The sequence below is a fragment of the Corvus moneduloides genome, chromosome 4 (genome assembly GCF_009650955.1).
Source record: "Corvus moneduloides isolate bCorMon1 chromosome 4, bCorMon1.pri, whole genome shotgun sequence".
Classification (NCBI taxonomy): Eukaryota; Metazoa; Chordata; class Aves; order Passeriformes; family Corvidae; genus Corvus; species Corvus moneduloides.
The window spans coordinates 63,143,188-63,165,837 of NC_045479.1; the positions used below are offsets into that span (position 1 = coordinate 63,143,188).

A 22,650-nucleotide genomic window follows, 5' to 3' on the forward strand; every position below is an offset into this window, starting at 1 on the left:
TGGTTTCCAAGGAGATTCCTTATAACTGAAGTGGGCATTACTGCCAGAAGAGGGTCATTTTTATAACTCTGTTATCTATTTGGTAAAACTAGGATTTTCATCATTGTTTGATCAATACTTTGTTTTTCCTGCTACAATCACACAGTGCCCATCCAGGCACCTAATTCACCAGCTGACTCTCTGAGACCAGTACAAATCCGATTTGACTATCAGTCAGGTTATTAACTTAATTTAAAGCTAAGACTTAAAGCTTTGATTTGTGGATGTTTTGTGTATTCGTTGTTCAGGTCCACATTCTGCTAACTGAGATCAATGTGAGCTGCCAGCAATCAGTGTGCTTATTTCAGATCCAAACCATGGATGGCACCAAATCTGAAGGCGTTGTTCTGAAGTATTGATTAGCAAGGTCAGTCTACAATAACAGTAATATGCATCCAACATTCTTCCCAAAAGAAATATTTACTGTTGTCCCAGGTGCTACTTCTTATGCTATAAATTCACTACCAAACTTTATGCCGAAGAATCTGACTCTGATTAAACATCTTGTGTCCTTGATCCTGCCAGTTGTAATGAAATGTGTGCCCATTCACTGCTTCATCCTAGGTATTGGAGCTTCTCCTGTCATGCCAAACCAGAAATCCAGAATATCTGTATGTGCACTCCTAGTTGTACATATATATAGATCCTCAAATCTTGCTGTACCTTGAAAGTAGTCAACTGGGTTTACAAGGACAGCACCTTTTAGGAGACCCAGACATCAAAACATGTCTGGATCACTACAGAATAATGCTTTTGTGCAAAATTAAAGACAGGGAACATTTTATGCAGCAGAAATTAAATGTATCAAAACACTGAAGTAATTACTAGCTAAATAAATGAATTTTTTTTAATAGTCTACTACATGTAAATACCTCAGTGCATTTGAAATGGAGCTATGTTTGATTACCAATTAATTAACAAATGCTTATACAAATCTATGGCTAGTATATAAGTAATTTTCTACTCATAAGTTTTATAAAGGCCATTCAAATTTTAGTTTGTATGTGCTTATTTTATGCATTACCTCTATATCATCTTTTTTTTTGATCGTAAAATCAACAAGAAAATATTACCTTAACTTCAGAGAGTTTCTCACATAATTTCTATACCAAAAAATCCACTCAATAGTTTTTCAGGTATGTATAAATATATTACTTGCTTTAAAATTGCATAGTAAAGATAAATAGTGGTGTCCCTTCAGGTTCTCTAAGGCTTTACAGTACTTTTCCAGGTTAATAGAGGGTAATGTATTATCAAACTGACCTTCCTTCCAAGCAAATGTTGGTTGCCTTAATATCTCTAGAGCCTCTTTCACTGCCAAGCACTCGTTTTCAAGGACAATATATTTTTACTCTTTGCAAAACAATTTAACACCTTCACCACTGAATAACTCCTCTTTCACTTTCAGCTGATCTTTGAATACTACACTGAGTATAAGCTACAAAATTCAGCTTGCATAATATTTTTTTTTGGTAGGAAGAAGGAGGCAAAATCATTAACAAAAGTCCCACCAAGCTCCTTCTTTAAAACTGTTTTATAACACACAGAAAACTCCAGCCTTATAATAGTTAGGAAAAGGTCACTTTCTACCCTTTTAGCTCTCCGGCTAAGAATCACATTCTCCTTTTATGAGGATTATCCAATCTCCCACTAGCTGTTCTTCCTCCTTGCATGTCTTGTCCACCTTCTCTATTTTCTGTTGTGGTTTCTGAGAGAGAGGAGAATTTGTGGTGCTTTTGTATGGTTTATAGCACTGAGGAGTCACAATACTGTTGGGACTTCACTTCCACTGCAGTAAATATATGACCAATAACAATACCATTGCAGGGCAAATACTCCAACATTTTTGAGTGCAATGTAGGGGTTCAGCTGAATGTTTAGATCACAACACTTGCCACAAACTGTGCTGCAATATGGATACATCAATTGCCGTCCAGAAGTCAAATCTGAGATCTTATATATAAAGGGGCATTAAGCCTGTTATGTATGAGAACACGCCATATCTTCCTCTTTAGAAAAGAATTAATTTTCTGGATGTCTAAATGTATCAATTTGTTAATTAGCTAATGAATAAAAGTAAATTAAAATGTGTTATTATGAATGACTGTGATGCCATATCAAACTATTTGTTCAGACCATGAAAAAAGCAGTCTCACACTATGCCTGCCATCTCCCAATGTTCCCTGTGAATCATTTCAAGGGTGGCCTGTAATTAAAAAGACCTTCCCAAAATTGTCATTGTATCTAATTTTTCCTCAAAAGGCTACCACTTAATGTCATTTGCTACCATGCAGTATTTCTATCCTGCTCCTGACAAAGTAGGTGGCACCATCCGTCCTGAGAGTCTATTGCTTTTATGTCCATCAAAAACCGAGATCAAGCTGTAGCCGCCCATCCCATTGGAGATGGTAGCCATAGTGGTAGAAGGTGATTCATGGAAAAGTTCTCTCAAGCATATTATATGCACAACTTCCTCTTCTTTGGAAAGCCTGTAAAAATGGAGGGAACTGGGACAGCCACTCCATAAACTTCCTTCTTAGAAATGCTGCATGAGAAGTGCACAAAGAAGGGCAAGAGTGCCATGTGTTAATGGATGCAGCATGCTGGAGACCGGGGATAACTAAGGGTGAGCAATGGATGAGAGTGTGTGCTGTGGGTTACAGGAATAGAAGGAGCAGGAGGAATGTGGGACAAGAATGCCAGCAGCAGAGTGATAGAGAAAGCAGAAGCTGTGCACCGGGTGCTCTGTTCTTCCCTGTCTTTAAAAATACCCTAACTGGCTGCCTGTCTAAAATCTCTGTCCTGCTTCAGGAAGGCACAAACAGACTGGAGTACACTAGTGAATCCTGCTCGAAAAGTTAATGTTTTTAAAATGGATGGCAATTCACATTAAAACTCCTTTTGTTATTTCTGCTTCTTATGGCATTTTAAGGATAAAATTATTAATTTTTCAGACTTGTATGCAAGCAATGCTCACATACAGGCACTACCAGAAAATGGTTTCCAGACAAAAAATACAGTCAGGTGTCAGATGCTTATATGTCAACTGCAAATTTTAGAAATACAGTGAAATTACACAGTTATTATTTTCAATGGGGATTATAATCAGAGAAACTCAGGTACCTAAGATCAAACTAAAAAAACCCCAAACAGCTCGGGATATAAAAATGAAAGTACAGCTTCTTGTCTATTTTAGCTCTCTCTGCATTTATTACAAACTACAAGTTCAGAAAAGAAACCCAAAACTGTCTTTGTAAATCACTCAAACCAGAGATGGGGCTGCTGACACTAACAAGAGAGACATCACCATAAATAATGTTGTCCTAATAGTAAAGTGAAGCATTGCTGGGTGAATGACTGCAGTGTTTCTTTGACCTAGTGCATTTTGATTTCATGGATTTTATGATGATGTATCAGGGAGACTTAATACCTGTTCAATACAATAAACAATAAAGAACAATAAACCAATACCCAAAATAGAACAAGATTTTAAAATAATTGATAAAAATGTACTAAATATTATAATTACAAAATATAATTTTTCCCTAATTTTATACCATTAATAGCTGATACATTATGTTTTCAATTAGTATTTAGAAGAAAGAATTGCATAATTTTGAAACTGACAGTCCTTTAGCCATTTTCACCAAGGAATCCAAAAATTGTTTGGCCTTGACAAATTTTACACACATAAAGATGAACCAATCAATCAATGCATTAAATGTCTAGTGAGCCTGTGATACTGTAAACTGCTATTGAAACATTTTCAAGGCTTTCAGGGCTAATGAATAAGTGGAATTACAATTAAACACAGTGAAGAAAAAAATTCTGAAAAGTTCTACAATTTTATTTTTATTGAGAATGAAACTATCCAGTCTTTTCACAATCCTTCCAAAAAGATGTGTATTTGTATCTCTTATGCCAAAACTATTGTAACAGCACTGCTAGCATTCCCATGGCAAGGAGTATTCTGATTAACTGAGACAGTAGAAGGGGTTTATGAAAAAAAAACTAAAGTGATTCCATGTTGTTAATGTCCCTATAGCACAATTTCTAACACTACTTCTATGAATTATTCAAGATGCTAGGGATAACTAGTGTGAGTGCTTCTTCTCAGTGTGCTTATTTCTTATGTGACAGACACCATAAAAAGAGAGGACAGTAACTTTGATATTAACAGTGACCATATTTTCGTTCTCTGACTTCACTGTCCTCCCAGATTTATTGCAATGAGCTGCAAACTAAATGCTGAATACCACAACTCCACCTAGTAGAACTCATCTAAAAGGTACTTTTGGAAAACAGAAGTATGCATATTTTCACACTTATTCATATATCTTCAGCTAGCTTCAAAAACAGTACTGATTTAGAAGGAGAGTAAGTGGTCCCTCCAGTCTAAAAAATGGAGAGCATGTTTTGGATTCTGAGGCAATCTGGAATTTATAGAACAGCAAGCATAGCTATTTCTCTGGTGCAGAGCTTCTGATAAGCAGAGGTGGCTCATTTTCTTCCAGTTATGTTCACTTGGGCTTGAAGGCACAGGACAGCCTTCACCCTGACAGAGCGGAGCGCATCTGTCCCTGGGTCCAGTTTTAGGCTGCTGCTATCAGAAAGAGCCCCATAGCACCAGAGATCCCTCAAAGCCAGCCTAGTACAAGGGAATAGTGGAACAGATAATGTCAATTAAGTGACACGGAAATAGAGAAAAACCAAATACTATCAGCAATGGAAGGAGAAATAAAATGATGTGAAGAAATTGTGAGACAAATGCCTCTGATATCAGTGCCTACTGTCCCCCATGCTGGCCAAGGAAGCTGAAAGGCATTTCTGCATTTGCACAGTCCTTGCCTGTCCATAGATAATCTTACAAACAGCATGGTCCCCAAACCTACTAATGACTTTATCCTGTCATTCAAAAAAAATATCATTAAAATTTGTAATATCAAAGATGAGGTTCAGGTCCAGTTGCAAGCCTTCTGCATGCCCATGCTTCTGTTTGCACATAACAGATGTGCTTCTGTTCCACTGGAAGGTTCTACTTTGGATTAGAACTATTTTCTCAACTCTCTCCTCCCCACCCTCTACATTTCTTCTGTAAAAGGAGTCTTGCCCTTTCCCCAACACGAAAAGTAGAATGAGTACTTGTCTGTATGGTTATTTTTGTAGTAGTTATTTTGTAGTTAACGGGAATCTGCAAAAGCGAGACTGTTTAAGATGAATGACAATATATTCTTCTTTTTCACTGGCACAAACAGAATCCATTTGGGAAGAATGCTCTTGAGGCATAACGACGATTTTGAATACCTAAGTAAAATCCAGATGTGCTTAGATACCAACAAGATGTGAAAGAGATTAAAAACTGTTGCCATTAAAAGAGAAATTAGTTACATGAGCATTCTGCAATTTCCTCAAATATCTTGCTATCTCACATTAAAAGACAGATGCACTGCCTAATTCAAACACAAAAATACGAGGTGTGCCTTCATCTAATGGAAGAATAATACTGTTGCATCAAATTGACTGAAATGCAAAGAAATGAAAGAAAAAGGAGTGAAAATTATATGAGCTTAATGTGATTTTTCTCTTTTACAGATAAAACAGGATATAAAATAATATCTGTTTAGATAAATAATAGTAATAAAATAGTAAGGCTATGGTGCATGAGAAATTTAAATTACTCTGAAGGAGTAGGTTCTATATTCAGCCTGTCCCTAAACCCTGCTCTTGCAGTATACAGAGGTCACAAAAAAGTTGTATCTCCTGTAATTTCTAATAGCTGGGAGAAGAACTTGCTGTCACTGCAAGAAAGAGTATAAATCTTGCTGCAGTCTGTTGAAGTGGATGCAATTATACTGTACAGGTATTATGCATGGCTCTGCTTGTCCACTGGACAGGGCTGCTTGCATTGCCATGGGAAGGCTGTCAGAAACTGACTAAACACACTGACTTTCTCCTTCCAGTCTTGACTCTGAGAGAGATTGTTTCAAGTACCTTTTACGATTCTTATTATATACTTCAAATTTGGGGTAATCTTTTGGAAAATGATAGATTAAAGGTTGTCTACACTGTCTTGATTGTGTTTGCATTGTGCAAACAGATTCTCATACAGTCTTTATTGAGATGACACTTTATATTTTATTCTTTGCTACAGGGTCTTTGTTCTAGTCCCTCCTTTTTACTGTACTTGGCCTGGCTGTTTCCCCCACAGCTGGGTTTTCAGTTATGTGAGATAGAGAGGGAGAGAGAGAGGAGAGGGGGAGAGAGACAGAGCATGAGCCAGCCTGATGTGGCTTGCCATGGCCACTGCCACTTCTGCACAACCAACTGGAGACCCAAATCAGGGAAAGCCTGGGTTTCCTGTCAGCCTGTGGTAAACCATGTTCAACACAGAATTCATACTGGAGAAAAAATTAGCTCCCGATTCTGACACACACATGCAAAGTGAGACTACAATCTAAGTGTGGATATATTTTTATGTGGAAAAGATGAAATCCTATATCCCTGGGACCAGGCTGATCACACCTAGCTTGGGGTTAGGTAGAAGACTTTCTCAGTCTGTGGCAATTTTTCTGGAATAGTTAAATTAAAAAACCCTCTAAAAATTAGAAACATTGTGATTTTGTTTCTTCATAGAATGCTCTTAAGCTCATAATATTTTCAATTTGAATTTTTTTTAACATCCCTCCAACATTTTTGGAAAAATATTACTTCCAGTTGACTTGAAATGATAAGTATTATGACCTAGCAAAGATGAATTCATTATTCTTGTAGCAAACAAAATGATTAAAGTATCACAATCCTGCTTTCAGAACTGAATGGACTATTGAAACATAGTATTTACAACACTGCACAGTATGAAATAAAAATCCATCTGCTCAGCACCTTGGTTGGAGTAGAGTTTTTGACACAAACAATTTCTCAAGTACAATTCTTATTATCCCTATTTCTCCAAACAATTCAGAACTATTTTTCAACTGTGCTAGAAACACTAGAATCTCTTATATAATAGTCAACAGCATCTTTTGATACAACCAAGTTTGGCCTAAAAAAATACACTCTTGTCTGATATGCAGAAAATAATTGGAACAGGTCAGAATAAAAAGATTAAAAAAAAAAAAATCTAGCAAAAAAAGGAAGCTTTTTTGAACTCTGAGTAATGATGCTGCCATTGTGACCTGCCTGGAAAATGACCAGAGATGATATGAGTGTTTTCGACTTCCCCTATCTGTGTTAGAACAACTCCGTCCCACTAAAATAATACAACCTTCTTAAGTGATATTAAAAGTATAAACACAAAATGTGTTTATACATAAAACGTGATCAATATTTTCATACCACGTGTAGCACTGCAGTGTTGCATAAATTTCCTGTGGAATTTGGCAATCTACCCTCAATTCCACTTGTTAAATAAACAAGGTTAAGTACACGTGTGGTTTCTAGTGCCAGTGACAAGGTCTGACAGGAGGCAGTGTCTTTGCTGTGGCTGGATGTCTTCCTCTTAAATTGCCTGAGGAAAGCCTGCCTGAGCACACCAGGCTGCTGTGTGGCACACAGACTTTTGTGGAGATTTCAGTGGAAGAAAGTCAACCAGAATCCACAAACAAGATGACTACCAAGAGTGCTGGCTGAGGCTCTGCCACATACCAGGAAAATAATCCTGGTAACATGATAGTGATAGGGGTATGATTAATGCTGCCCACCATATCTAGTGTGTCTTTCACTCACGAACGATGTTTCTCCACTTCCCCCTTACAAGAAAGCACTGACAGATTCTCATCATTACCTCAATTTCCTAATTTTCCAGTTTCCCACCTCTTTCTGATGCCTTTTTTGAATCACCCCAGTACAAAACAACCAATTTTTTTCTGTGCTCTTTCAGCCCTTCATAATGTTACAGGCTTAGCTCTGACAGCTTCTTCAGAACTGATGGGTTTTCAGGATTCAAAGGCATGATTTCAGGCCAGCAATCATGAACTGATGATAGCCTTTGCTAATTGAGACGTTATTTTGCTTATGTAAAAGTGGAATAGAAGAGATCACAAAGAACAGCAGCATAATCTAAGATGCTGCATGACTGACTTTTAGCCTATGAATAAATTCTCAAGGAACAGCTATCAAGAAAGGGTGTCCAATATTATCTGACTTTTCCCCAGCAGTACTACAGGTGATGCTCAGTGTGGGGTATGCCCAGCCTCTGCCCTGGAGGGATCTCTGCTGAGATAAGAGATTTCACAATCGCCCAGCAGGACTCCCTGGAAAGGCAACCACTTCTTTGGTCACGGCAAGAAAAGACAGACCCACAATCCTTTAGGAAACCCTATGCAGATCCTTCGTAACCCATTGGTCCTCACCCATCCCAGATCCTCTGTAACCCATTGGTCTTCACCCATCCCCTGTATCCCTATAAAAGCAAGCCCTCTGGCCCCTGTGGCTCTCAGAGAGGGTTCTCGTCCCTGGCTTTCCCCTTCGCCGGAGGGGACCAACAATAAAACTACCTTCGTGCGGAACCAGCCACACGGGCCTCTCGTCTCTCTCTCTGGTCTGGCTTGGCCTGGAGGCTGCCCTGCAGAGCTGAGCTGGAATCACGAGCTGATAATCACTAAAGAGCTGACAGTCTCTGCAAGGGCCCTCCTGCCAGCTGCTGAGGGAAGACACCGGGCCTCGGGAAGGCGATTCCTTTCGGGACCATCTCCCCGGACCGGTCACCTCTTCCTGGGTCAGAGCCGCTGACCCCACACCAGCTGTAATAGCTCAGTACGGCAGAGAAAGTCTCAGTAAATACTACATACAATGATGCTGATTTTAATGCAGAAGAGATTAGTTTAATACAAAGAATTGTAATTTACTTCAATTTGGAGCTGAAAAAGAAGGCAATACACCAAAAGGAGTGAAACTGCCAGTGTTTAAAAGATCTGTACTCACATCACTGCTCTCAGACCTTTCTTGCAGAGCTCCTTTCTTCTTTTCCTTAGTACCTTGCCCTCCCCCTCCTGCCTCCTACATGCTCACACATGCATAGAAACACCCACTCTCCAGCCATTTCTAGCATAAAATTACTGCCTTTTCTCCCTGCCTCCCCACAGAACAAAAACAAACTATCTCATCTTCAGCTTCAGCATATCCTAGTCCAGTCAGTTTTCTCCCTGTTCTGCACCCAGCCTCTGGAGATTGGACCCACTTCTCCCCTCTCCACAAGCCAGTCACCCCCTGAGGCTGATAGCTGAGACCTGGCAAAACACTGAAGCTCCAGACACCAAGAATTTGTCTAAGCTCCTGTACATAGCCCTCACTTATCTGGGCATGGCAGCAGAGCAGTTTTTAGGGGACCTTGGCTCCACCAACGTGGCCCCGATTCCCTCTGGTACCTGCTGAAGGAGGAGCTGAGGAGGGGCAAGCAGTGCCCAGGCAGTTCCCACTGCTGCAAACACAGAGCATTCGGGAGCAGCAGGGCACCTCGAGCTCCACCACCATCCACCGACTCAGAGACAACATCACTCTTATGTGACTGCCGGACGGGAGAATACCTTTGTGGGGCAGAGAGGGAAAAAGCTGGAAGAATTTTTCCAGGGGCTTCTCACTTTCCATCAGGATTCACTTCATGCCCGCCTCCTAGTCAGAAAAGTGCTCCTTATGTCATTCAGAAATTTTCATTACAGGTCTTTAAACAAACAAGCCATTTTTTAAATGTCAGAATCATCAATTACAAAGAGGCAGTTGCATAAGTGCTGGAACAAACTTTGCTCTTCTTACAAAGGCTACGTGAGCAGCTAAACAGGGTCAGATGAGAGGTGCATCTGTGCTAATATCCTGATTCTGGCAACAGACAGTGAAAGATGGTTTTAGAAGTGAACTTCTAATAAAATTGCCTCAAATGTCTCTGTAACTCCCCATTAGTTAAAGGTTTGCAAAGCTCCTCAAATATGATTTATATGCCTGGAAATGTTTTGTCATCTCTAATTTAACTCTGGATAGTTTTACTTCATGCCACACATCAAATTATAAAACTCAACACTGACAAAAATACTGATCCACGTGCGATTGAGAACAGCTTTTTCTTTTAATATACATTGCTCAGTTGGACTTTGACTGTATTTGGCCTTAATACCTCAAGCTGCACTCCATTAGGCTTCTCTTCACTAACATTTTTAGCAGTTATGATGGGAGTTGCTAACTTCAATAATTATTGGACTTCACTAAGTTCTAAAATGACTATTTCTCCTTTTGGATGGGGAAATTCAGGTACATAGATGTAAACAAATTTGTTCAAGCAAAATGTCTGCTAACTTTCAACAAAGATATTTCCCATTCTAAATATACAGAAGAAATTTTATCTTAAAATTAATTACTTAATTTATTCTTAAAGTCCTGAAGAGTTTAAAATTTGTTCTCAATGGTTAAAGCCAAAAAATGTGGGGAATTTCTGAACTCTCAGATTTTAATATAGATACAGATTGTATCTGGTTGCACAAATCTATTAATTTTTTAATACAAAATGAAAATGAAAATCTGAAACTCAGATAAATACTTTTTGTTTTGATAATTAAATTGTATAATAAGGCCCTATATGCCAAACCAAAAGAAAATTAAATGTGGCATGGTTGATGATATTGAAAAGTACAGTTCTAGATTATTTTCATCATGCAGTATTAAATTCTCACTTTCCCTGTCATCTCTTTATATAGTGAGACCTCCTTCTGACTTCATACATCATTCTTCTTAAGAAACAAGATGTCATTATTTATTGAATGAAATAGTACATGAGAAGAGGATGACTATTACTTTCAATGTATATTTTTGTCTGTTCATACAAATAGCCAAATCATGTGAGACAGATTAATCCGATAGAAGAAAAGTAATTTCTGCAACTGCAGCATTTTTGGCAGCCACTGAGTTCAGCACACACTGCTTACTCAAGGTGCAACTTGCAAAACTTACAAAAACTGTCCTAATAAATACCAGGCTTATGGTAATATATTTATCATCTCCTGGTCTATGTAAAATGTCCTAGTGGCAGAATCTGCAGATTTTGCATGATGAAGTTCATACTGAAGAATGAATTTATGGGCTTCCTAGAACCAGTCATACACAAGTGTTTATGACAATATGAACACTAAAATTGCATAAAGGTGTATTAGGAGGTGATAGTGGACAGAATAAATAATTTAACTTTTTTTGCCTTTGTATTTTGCATACTGAAATAAGTATGACATAGTTTTAGTATCCTTCCCTATGCTTTTGATCTTTGTGGCCATTTTTTCCATGGAGTCAGACCTTGAACTAAAAAGAATGCAAGACTGCAAATACTTGAGTAATTTGTGTCCAAATAGCCTCTTTGCTTTTTCACCTTTACTCTTTCACATTTTACTTTACCATATTTCTTGATTTCTGTATGATCTCATTTTCTGCTAAACATATAGCACCTTTGAGCACCAGAAGGTCTCCATTGACTCTTTTTATAAAAGAGACTGAGGCTCATGCCTTAGGTTAAACAGGTTGTGTATGTCTTGTGTTTATGGTTCGTGTTGCATTTGTCCATAAGAGACAGGATTTTTGTATTATCATAGATCGTATTTCCATTATGCCCTCCCTTCCCATTAAATTACTTCACCGTTGGTTCCTGGGTTAAACAAAAACATAACTGCAGGGAGAATCTGGTCAAAGCTGAAACAGCTGGATAAAAGACAGTAAGTGCTGTACATGTGGAATCTAGCATGGCTGGACAGAGCTCAGCCATCTCTAACCAAGTATCTTCAGCTTTCTATAGCTTGTGCTGGAAGAGTTGCTCTAATGGCTTAAATACTAGAAAAAACTTATCACATATAAGCAGACCTGTTCACATACTCTCTCCTGCAGAGGATTATGTGGCTTATGGTTACATAATCCAGAATTTCACCTATTTACATGTCCAGTATTTTACTGTTTCAAGTAGCAAGCACACGTTGTCACTCTTGGGACTGATAAACATAGATCAAAACATAGTGTCAAATGTGAACTTCTTTCAAAATGAAATAAGTGCCATAAACCAAGTGTATTATGAGTTGTCTCCTGTGTATAAATATGGATTTTATCAAAGCAAAATGAAAGATTGGTGTTCTTTTCAGATTCTCCTGCATTTCTGTGTAATATGTGGACTTGAAAAAAATGAGCGACTCACTTCAAAATGACTTTTGAAGAAAATTCACCACAGGAAAGAAAACAAATTACATGTATAATATTCAATCCTAATATTGGCATATTCTTTATGGTACCAATAATATATGAAGCAAAATATTGTAAGCGCTAGAGATGAAAATGAATTTATAATCCCCAGTATTTGGTTGAACTCAATCATCAGACTTCTTATAATGTTGTTGTCTGAATAGTTACATGAGAAAGAATTAAGCCTATTAATTTTAAAAGGGTTTCTGTTGCTTCTTTTAAGTATTCATAAAACCACAAATATTAGTTTTGAATTAGGCCAGGGGAAACAAATACTCTTAAAACTGTCAGAAAAGGATTATTATTACAGTAATTAATCAATCTCTAATAGATGATAAGGAAAACCAATGGGGTCTATTAACACACTCCTTGTTGAAGGAGGAATGAGGTTGTTGAAGGAGGTGTCTAATGTCATTTGAAAGAGCCTTTGGCATTTGAGATATATGTGACCTGCAGGTACCACATCTGACTTACAAGAGAGTGCTGCCTGGAAAGGCAGGAGGAGGCCAAGTGGGATCCCTGGAACCTTTAATGCCACTGGACACCTATGTTTATGCAGCTGAACTGCCCCCACATATTGGTAGTCTCAGAAACCTCCTGGAGGAAACATTTTCCTCCCTATTGCCACCCTTCTTGTGGATATATCTTCCTTACTGTCTTGCTTTGAACCACCTTGAGTTAAGGTACTAAGCCTAAAACTTGAGATAGAAGATTCCCAAAATTTCTACATTATGGCAGACTTTAGGACTAAACCTCAAGATATGGAGTCAGAGACCACAGAGCTCCATTTTTGCTAACAATGCAAGCCCAGAATCATCTCATGAAGTGAGACAGTGTGTGATGTGGAGAGAAGAATTTCCCAAGAATTTTTAAAAAAATTGTTCCTGTGACTTAAACAACACACTGTTCATTTTCAGAAGCATTTTGAAGTCCAGCTTAGATGCTCTGCTACAATTGCTCTTTCAGTTTGCATAAATAATTTTAATTGAAGACTTCAAGGGAATAGACAAATGACAGGGCTAAAAAGAATCAAAAGCTCTCTTCATATCTCGAGGAATGTCTGTTTGTAGGCAGTACTTAACAATGCTCAGTAGCTCGGAGAGGCAGCACAGACTCAAGCTCTATCGGGCAGAACAGATACCGACATGTGGATTTTTTGCAACTCAGAGAGAACACAAGGGTATGGATTTCACACCAGCCAACTAAAAAATCTGACAAGGTACACACAAAGACCCCAGGTATAGACAGTAATAGTGTGTGGTATACAAAATATGGATACTGTTTTTAGTCTAGGCTCATCTCTGTCCTGGCTAGCATTCAATGAATACCTCACAATATAGTGAGTATCAAAAGAAGGAAAATATGAAGGAAACATTAAAATAAAACCTCATGGAGACTAAAATTCAGTAACTTTGTGACAAAAGTAGGCACTTTTCCTAGTCCTTTGGTTAACATAAGGAGAAATTTACAGATACCAAGTTATGTGAAAGCCATAGAAACATAAAAAATATAATGGAAAATCAATCTTAGAAAAAAGTAGCACAAACACAAAAAATTTCTAGCAACCTAAGTACTACCTCCTGATCTTTCTAATTACATGGAGAACTCAATGAATTGCCTGCCTTAAAATATGAAAAAAAGGGGAATTGAAAAAGAATCTCTTAATTGCTATTAATATTCCTAAGAGGCAGGTATTAGGTTTACTGTCACCATCACACATTTAAAACCACAAGTCATATCCATTTCCACAGTGAAAGTGAGTCTTAATATATGATATCAAATAAATAATAAGACTGGCATTTTTTTTCTTTTCTTCATGTGTGAAACCCCTTAAATATAATGTGGTCATGCTTCAGCACTTTTCTCTGTGACAGGGGAATAGAAGATTTATCCTGTAAAATTTAAGATTCACATTTAGTCCCCTTTAAAGAACAAACAATTAATTAACAGTTTTGCTTTAAAGATTTCTGGTTACATAGAGACTCAGGTTAAAATTGTGAGGACCAACAATACTGATAGATTGTTAAAACAGGGTTAATTTTAACTATGCCTCTTGAATGGTTTTGGCATTAGTTATATGATGTGCAATTTTTTATGGTGAGAAATAAAATATAAAGTTAAATGGGATGCTGTGTGCTACAAAAAGGGGAAAAAAAAGGTTATATCTGTTTGTTTTAGCTATGAATTAGCTGGGCATCTATTAACTCCGTCCTCATGTCTGGTGTAAAAACCAAAGCACTCACATTGTGGTTCCAGAAAATCTCCTCTGTGGTTCCTCTCAATCTCCTTGACTTAAAAAACCAAATTAAATTGTGAAATGAAAGAGGAAGACTGGTACTGAAAAACCAGGCTGAGGTTTTAACAAATAGTTACTCTTCGTATGTCTCACAAACAAGAAAATGTAACCAGCACCACTGGTGGAAGGAACTGTAGATTTTGGTTGTATCTGATGCAAATATAGTACTTCTGCTGTGCTTTGCACCATTTCATCATCTGCCTGGAGGATGCTGGAATACAAGCAGTAAATATAACACAAATTCACACTGACTGGCCTAACATGGGTGGGAGAAATCACTCTCTCTGATGCCTGAAGTAATTTGTGTTATTGCTGTTAGTTACTTTCCAAACAGTTAATTTTCGTTCTCTGAACTCCATGGGATGATTAGCAACATATGGAGACAGAGAGAGATGTGCAGTCTCAGCTAGACTAAAACATCAGATAAAACATCCTAGCTTCCAAATAAAGCAGGGGTAGTAAGGGAAGCTGATAATACAAGCTGGTTTTGTATGTGCTGCTCTGCTCTCACAGTCCTGTCTCACCTGGAACCAGCTTGCAGCTGCAAGACTGACATTTCATGAGGCCTTGGTGCATATTAATGGAGTGTTTTAGCCTGGGGAGGCATAACAGCAATGAAAAGATAGTGCTTCCTCAGCAGCCCAACTAGTAGCCCAGCTTCTCATGCTCCTAACACCATGCCTTAACTTTGGGAGGCCAGTTTTTCTAGAGCCACTGGATAAGGAGGTATCAGGCAGGTGAGATAACTAAATTTCAGCCAGCTTGTGGTACTGTGGAAATCAAGCCCTACACGTATGTGACAGGCTCCTGGTCAGTGTGCCTCTTGAGATGGCAACTGTGGCAAACAGTAGGCTACCAAGGGCAGAGAATGTTGTAAAAGAGATTATCAGTTGGGTTTTGACTGACAGTACATCAGAAGGACATGACAGGTTTGAAAAAGAGCATGTGGTGTGTGGTCTTGATACTTGGAGTAATGTTCTGAAAGTATTAATATTTCCAGATGACTGCCAAAACATAGATTTTGATTTTAACATATTTGCTTCTTTGGACTGAAGGCATTCTTTGTGCATACATAGTTCATCTCTTCTGTTGCTCAAACTAGACAGCTTGTATCTCAGCTGATCTCACATTAGATGAGATGATGGTTTGTTCACATGATCTGACAATGGATAAACGGAACAGAATTAAGGATCTCTTTGAACTTGTAAAAATATATCCTTTGCAGATATCCCCAATTCCTTCTGTCTTGAGTACTCCACTTTTTATAAAGGTTGTAAGATATTAGCCTTACTGTGAAAAAAGTATGCATTAATGAAACTAGATAATTATTGCCTAAGCCTAGTGACATTGTAGGGTCAACCACCTGATAATGGCTTTGGGTTTGCTCTTACTCACTTAAATAATAACATTTAAGTCTTTGTAGATCAACAAGTGTGGTTTCTCCAATTTGCTTACATTTAAAGTAACCTCAACTTCTTGAAAAATTCATCATATGCAGAAGATTGTTATGGTCTTGACAGTACATCCACAGACAGCAGCAAGGCCATGGGTCACTCCTTCCAGCATTTCTATCAGCTCATTCCCTTTGGAGATCTCTAAGGTGCAGTAGAAATTCTGAGTGGTAGATGTGGGACCAATCCCTAGCTTTTGTCTCTAGGCTTCATCCTATCACAGTCATACAAAAGTAATAGATGTCTGTTTATATGGTAGGTGTAGACATCTGTATTGTAGACAAGTATATTTGTTAGCTGAAACTTATCTTTATGAATTTCCATCTCTAAAATAGATCAATCAATATAGAAAAACTACCATTCCCGAGAGAACAACATCTAAAAAAGCCCAATTCTGCATTGTTTACAGATGATTTAGCATCTTAAAGCTGGCCAAGTATATGCTTGGCAGATGAAATGAAAAAATATGTTTCCCCTTTCTTGATTCACACTGTTGAGCTATGACATTTCACCACACATTTATGTTTCTGGAAAGTTCAACCTGCAATGACCAAAGATACTCATCATCCAGAAGGGTCATCACCAGACTCCAAGAACCACTTGAGCACCATGTCTTTGAACTGTTCCCTGGAAACTTTCAGCAAAGGAAATGAAGCTTGCTGAAATGTGGAGAGTGAGAATCTTTCCCTGAGCATGATTATGTGGGAGTGTTTCAGTTTATCCAGTCCATTGAATAACCTTGAGAATTGTAGGAGAGTTTCTGCCTTTGCAGCTTGAGCTTTTATCTAACTCAGCCACAGGCCTAAATCTTTGTTTGCCTTAGAACAGCAGTCAGTCAAAATCAGTCACTGTACAAAAATCTTTTCATGTAGATGCAGTCTTTTACCAGTGATGTTCACTCAGCATTTTAATGGAATGCAGGGGCCTCTTAAATATAGACAGTATTCTATCAGCTGCATGAGGCTTCAGACAAGACAAAGCAATGTAACCTCCCAGAAAAGAATGTGGTATCAGCTCCTAGGCTGTCCTGAGGTAGACAGAGATGCTGTGGAGTGTAATGTTCATATACAGAAGCTTGATTGAGCTCCAAATGCTAAAACATGTCCTAGAAAGGCATTTTCAGGATTATTAACAGCCATTAGAGCAGAGATGCTAGATTTACATGAGGGCATAATAGCCCTACAAATTCCGAAACATCTGGCAAATAGGATCAGGATTGTAATTTTGGTTGTTTTTGACTCATCCACTGAGATGTGGTTCCTCTGAGTCTGCTTGTGAGGTTTATTGTGGGTCTAGGACAAATATAAATACCTCTTAGTGCCCATCACTGAGCACCAAGTGGTGCTGATAGATTGTCAGGACCTCAGATATCTCTTGTTGCCTCTCAGTGCTCTCGGTTTGCCTCACTGCTTTGTTTCACAGCAATGCCAGGTCACTGTCAGGCAGCTGCTTCTGTGTTCCCAGTGGCTTCCAGGCTTTCAGCAGTGTTCCTCAGGGGTCAGTACTGGGACAGGCACCATTAAACATCTTTGTTGGTGATTTGGACACAGGGATTGAGTCTACCCTCAAGAAGCTTGCCAATGACACCAAGCTGTGTGGTCACATGCTGGAGTTCCACCTGGTTTAGTGGAAGGTGGACCTGTTTCTGGTATGGGAGGTGGGACTGGATGATCTTGAAGGCCCTTTCCAACCCAAACCATTCTATGGCTCTATGTTCCAAAGGATGAAATCCAAAATTGCTCCATTTTGAAACCTTCAGGTCAAACTACTTTGTGTAGTAGAGTGACAATGTCTTACACAGCCTCACTCTTTGAACAGCATTTGTACCTGACCCCTACATTAGATTTTGGGTGGAGAAATAAACCAAAGCTACAATGGTAGTTTTCTGTGAGCTTATTTCTTTAACAATTAGCTTGAAGTACAGCTTTGGTGTCTTCAGCTTGCGGCCAAAGATTAGGTAAGATAAAAGAGATGGTGCCTTTTCTTCCTTTTCCCCCCAAATCTAATGCAGGTCTGAAGCATGAAGATTTCGATAACCACTAGGCCAAAACCACCTTGCAGCCTTGCAAGGGACAGGGTCCAGAATTATATTAGAGCTGGGAGCACCACTGCCTGTGGTTATCCCTTACACTCAGGTTGTTCACAGATCATTGTCACTACCCTCAGAATTTCTACTATGATGCCCTATTGCCACAATATGATGTTTCGATCACTAATCAAAGCTTCCCGTGACTCTGATCATATCTGGAGTGCACATAAATTGAACAACACACAGTTTGTATCAAAAGAATAAATAAAATCAAATTTAAAAGCTCTATTCATTATCCAATGATGCCTACTTAACAAACAAAAAGAAACTTATGTAATTTCAAGTAGTTTTCAAATGTAAGATTTTAACAGCTTTATGAACAAAAAGCTATTGATAGAACCTGGGAGACTTTCATACCTTCCGCTGATTATATTGTAAAATAGCTGAATAGCGAGAGAAATTCTAATTCAGGAAATGTGAAAAAGATTTGATATCAGAAAATACAAGCACTTTGTTGAACAGTGCTTTTATAAACATGCTGACCTTAAATATATTTTTTCAGTTTACCATTACCATATTTAGAAATTACTTTATCATAGAAACCATGTTAGATGCCACAATCCTTAGTCTGAGATTCTCCAATTACTTTACATCAGAATCTGTCACTCTTCTTAAAAATGAAGACATTTGAGGCCAAAATTTGTTCTGAGATCTAATTTTGTATGTTTGGGGTCACATAAGTATAGAAAAATTATATATTTGAATGTACATTTTTGCTTTGCATTCCTAATGTAGTTGAATTAATTACCTGAGGATAAAACCAATGCTATTTCTGTGCATTTTAAAGCACATTTTTCTTACATGTTCTCATCACAATCCATGACTACAATAATGACCATAATCAGTACTATGAAACCCATGTTCAATTTCAGCATAAAAATTCAAGTAAGTTTCGAGGATACACTGTTTTCCAGAGGAAAGAACTCCATATGACCAAGTTCACTAATAACCAGCCCACACTCCAGAGGGCTTATCAAGTAACTATATTTGAGTGCTTAATTTGAGAATGCTAAACCATGACAAATAAGGAAAAGCTCTCATGCCATGTATTAGATAGTATGAAAATCTTAGGGAAAAATGAAGTTTATGTCACTGAAATCTTCTGAACTTCAGGAAGTCCGTTGTATCCTTTGTTCACTTAATCACCTAATTTAATAAATTTTGCCTTTGGTAACTAAATTGCATTAAGTTAAAATGGCAACACGAACCGAGAATTAAAAAGCTATTAGATGAATGTATTTTATAAAATCAGTGCCAAAAATCTATATTCTACTTCTTTCTTACGTTTTACTTCTTCATATAAATTTTCTGTTTATCTATTTGGCATTAGAAACATCATGCCGGGTATAACATTAAATTTCAAGCAAATTCTGTTTGTTTTGGTTTTTTTTGGGTTTTTTTTTAAATAATACTTTTCACAACCTTCACACTTCCTACTTGCAGAGTTCTGGAGAGTCCTACAAAATAAACTAGAATTCAGGGTGATTTATTCTGACATATGGATATGACTAGGATAAAAAAGTTGACAACAATAAAAGAAGGATGAAATGAAATTTCCAGAAAAATCACTTCAGACTATTCCACTTGCATCATTTGTGCCTGTGTGAGTTTGTGTCTGCTCCCTGTACTGTAACACACTAAAAGGATCCTTCTCTGCTGCTGTTATCCATCCACAATGATTAGTTATCAAAGTTTAGAATATCTTCACAGTGACTCTGGCCACTATGAACTTGGTTTTCTGCAAAGGCAACAAAAATCTCAAACTACCATGTCTTTCTTTCAATGTCTTGGTGAGAAATGGAAGGATAAACTATGCATGCCTCATTACCAATGTGCAGCATGATTTATTATCTGAGGAACAAGGACTGAGGGGAAGAGATGGTACAGAGTGACAGGGCTGCTCAAACACAGGAACACAGTACTTCAGTCCCTACTAACCAGCTGCACCTGTGGAAAGCCCAACCAGACCTAAAGAACAAAAATCACACAACAATAGGATGGTTTGTGTTGAAAGGGACTTTCAAGGTCATCTACTACCCTTGCCACCCACTAGACCAGGTTGCTCAGGGCCCTGTCCAGCCTGGCCTTCAACATTTCCAGGGATGGGGCATCCACAACATCTCGGCAAAAGTCTTCACCATGAGAGTGGTGAAATGCTGGGACAGGAGTCCATGTGGAGGCTGTGGAATCTGTGTCTCATGAAATTTTCTCAAGACCTTGAGAAACCTGATCCAATCACAAAGTTAGTGCTGTTTTAAGCAGGGAATTAGTGATTGAAGGTCCCTGCCAACTGCAATAGTTCTATTATTTTCTGATTTTCTTTTCCTAAGGAAGGTGACAGCTGCTTGGAAACTGAATTCATCTTCCTTCAAAAGAGTTTCATCCATACAGAGACCTGATGTGACCTTTCAGACAGTGGTTTGCAATCTTTATCAATCTGTGAACATGAAAATGTTTGCAGTGGTGGTCCAGATCTTCAGAGCAGCTTTAAAGCTCTTCAGAGAAGTTTCTTTTATTTCATGAATTTTCACAGATTCTTTATTAATAGGACAAAAATGCCTATGTGTCCATATGCCACACTGAAAACTCTTGTGATGGTTCTAATGAGAACAGTATTGGATCAGACTCAACTGATTATTTTGCAAAACCATCCTTTCTAAAGAAATAAATTTGCACTTAGTAGTCTGTGTTCTCTCTCTCTCTTTTCTTTCCACGCAGACTTCCCTCAAGTAAAAACAGCTTATAAACCGTATCCCATTTTTATCTAGGAAAATGCAGAGCTCTTTCCTCCCTTAAAATATTGGGAAATGGGAAAAATAAGCTACTTGGCATTTATTAGAAAGAAAAGTTACAAGAAAGTTTTACCAAGAAACTTACCTTTTCTACATATTAACACAGAAAGTCATATGGAAAATGTATGCATTCATGGAGAGAGTGAGACTCAGAAATCTATTTCTCATTCTATTTCTTATATAAAAGAACAGAGGAACCTTCATAATTACCTGTTTCCATTTTCCCATCTTGTGCTGCAGGCCCATCAGGAATTACACTCTTCACCTGGAGAAACTCATCCGGTTCGTCCCCACCAATGATGGTAAATCCAAAACCCATGTTGCTTTTCTTAAGAGTTGTGCTGAGGAAAGTCCCCTTCAGCTGTGATGCATCACGAGTGAAGAGTGGTTTTTCTACATCAGTCAACACAAACAAGAAAGACAAAAGTTCTGATCTAGTCATAACACAGCAGAGACATCAGATAATACTGGCTGCAACCAAGTGACAGTGTATCAAAGACAAGAAAATAAAGAGTGCAGGCATTCCAGGAAAAAATATTTGTGAGTTCTTGTACTAATACAAAGCTTAAAACATATTTCTTATCTATGGCAGATCAGCCATAAATGAAGAGCTATAAATATCCTTTGATATTAGAAATCCATGTAGAAGTGGATATTGTGTGGCTAAAATAATTACAACAATAAAACTGATCTGTGAGGTAATTTAAAAACCTCTTTCCTAACCTATAAATTCAGCTTTGTCTACTAAGTAATACGTCCTTCATAATTTCCCTCCCAACCACAACGAGGAAAATATCCCCTCTGAGTATCTCATTGCATTTGTTACCAAGAAGGGCTAAATATTAGGTGAGCTTTCCTCTCCAAACACACGGGCTTTAGGCATCCAACAAGTGACACACATGGACTGCTGTGCAAGCTTTGTGTCCCCTCCTCGCGTGCCTCGGGGTGCAGTGTGGGTGCTGGTGGCTCCCCATGCTTCTCTCCTGTGCCGCATTCGGTAAGGGAGGGCTGGGGAAGGTGCGGAGTTTGTGACCCCAGCCGGTCCCAGGGCGGTGGGGCTGGCGGCAGTGGGGACGTACCATAGAGCGCGCGTGCCCCGGCGGGGTCGCGCCGGCACTGCGACAGGTCATTCACGCTATGGCACCTCTTGGGAGCAGGGCGCAGGCGGACAAATTTGGGTCTAGGTAAGGTTGATGAGGAGCTTTCTACTGTTACAAAGGAGAACAAGCCTCATTCTCTGACTGTAACCTTACATTAAAATTAATTTGTCTATACCAGTACTGTTTGCTCTTATACAGCTCATTTTGAGCGCTTTAGTTTTTATGTTACCAAGTGGCTGCATTCTTGTAAACTCCTGTAACACTGTGCTTGAGGCTTTTAACTTAATTGATACTTGCTAGATGAGCTAGCTTAGAAACATACCAAACATCAATTAAGAGTAATTTAGAGAAAGTACAATTAAGTATTTCAGTGTTGCCAACCTCAGGTGCTCAAGAGAGAGTCGTACATTCTCAGGAACAGAATTTATGATTTTATTGAGAAAATTACTTTGGGAGTCTCATTGTGCTTTCAGTTTCTCAGCCTTTAGGAAACACTAGATTCAACTTTTCTGTTTTTTCTCTGCACCTCTGAAGGTTTTAGTTGGCTCATCAGTCCTGCAACTAATGGAATCTGGACATCTTAAGGGAGAAAATTGCTAAGATACAGGTGATAACCTTTCGAGAATTGGCAACACTACTCTTTTAATCAGCCTATGACAAAATCATTGTCACATAAACAGAAGAG

At 38.4% G+C, this 22,650-nt stretch overlaps 1 protein-coding gene across 11 annotated transcripts in view; it reads right to left on the reverse strand.

Moving 5' to 3' along the window:
* The window catches only part of MAGI2 (membrane associated guanylate kinase, WW and PDZ domain containing 2), a 726,260-nt gene that overhangs the window by 129,819 nt on the left and 573,791 nt on the right, over window positions 1–22,650 (reverse strand). For all 11 annotated transcript variants that reach the window (XM_032106792.1, XM_032106787.1, XM_032106785.1 and 8 more), the window contains one exon: window positions 21,076–21,258. In XM_032106792.1, coding sequence (XP_031962683.1) covers window positions 21,076–21,258 — 183 coding nt within the window. The remainder of the gene's footprint in view (window positions 1–21,075; window positions 21,259–22,650) is intronic.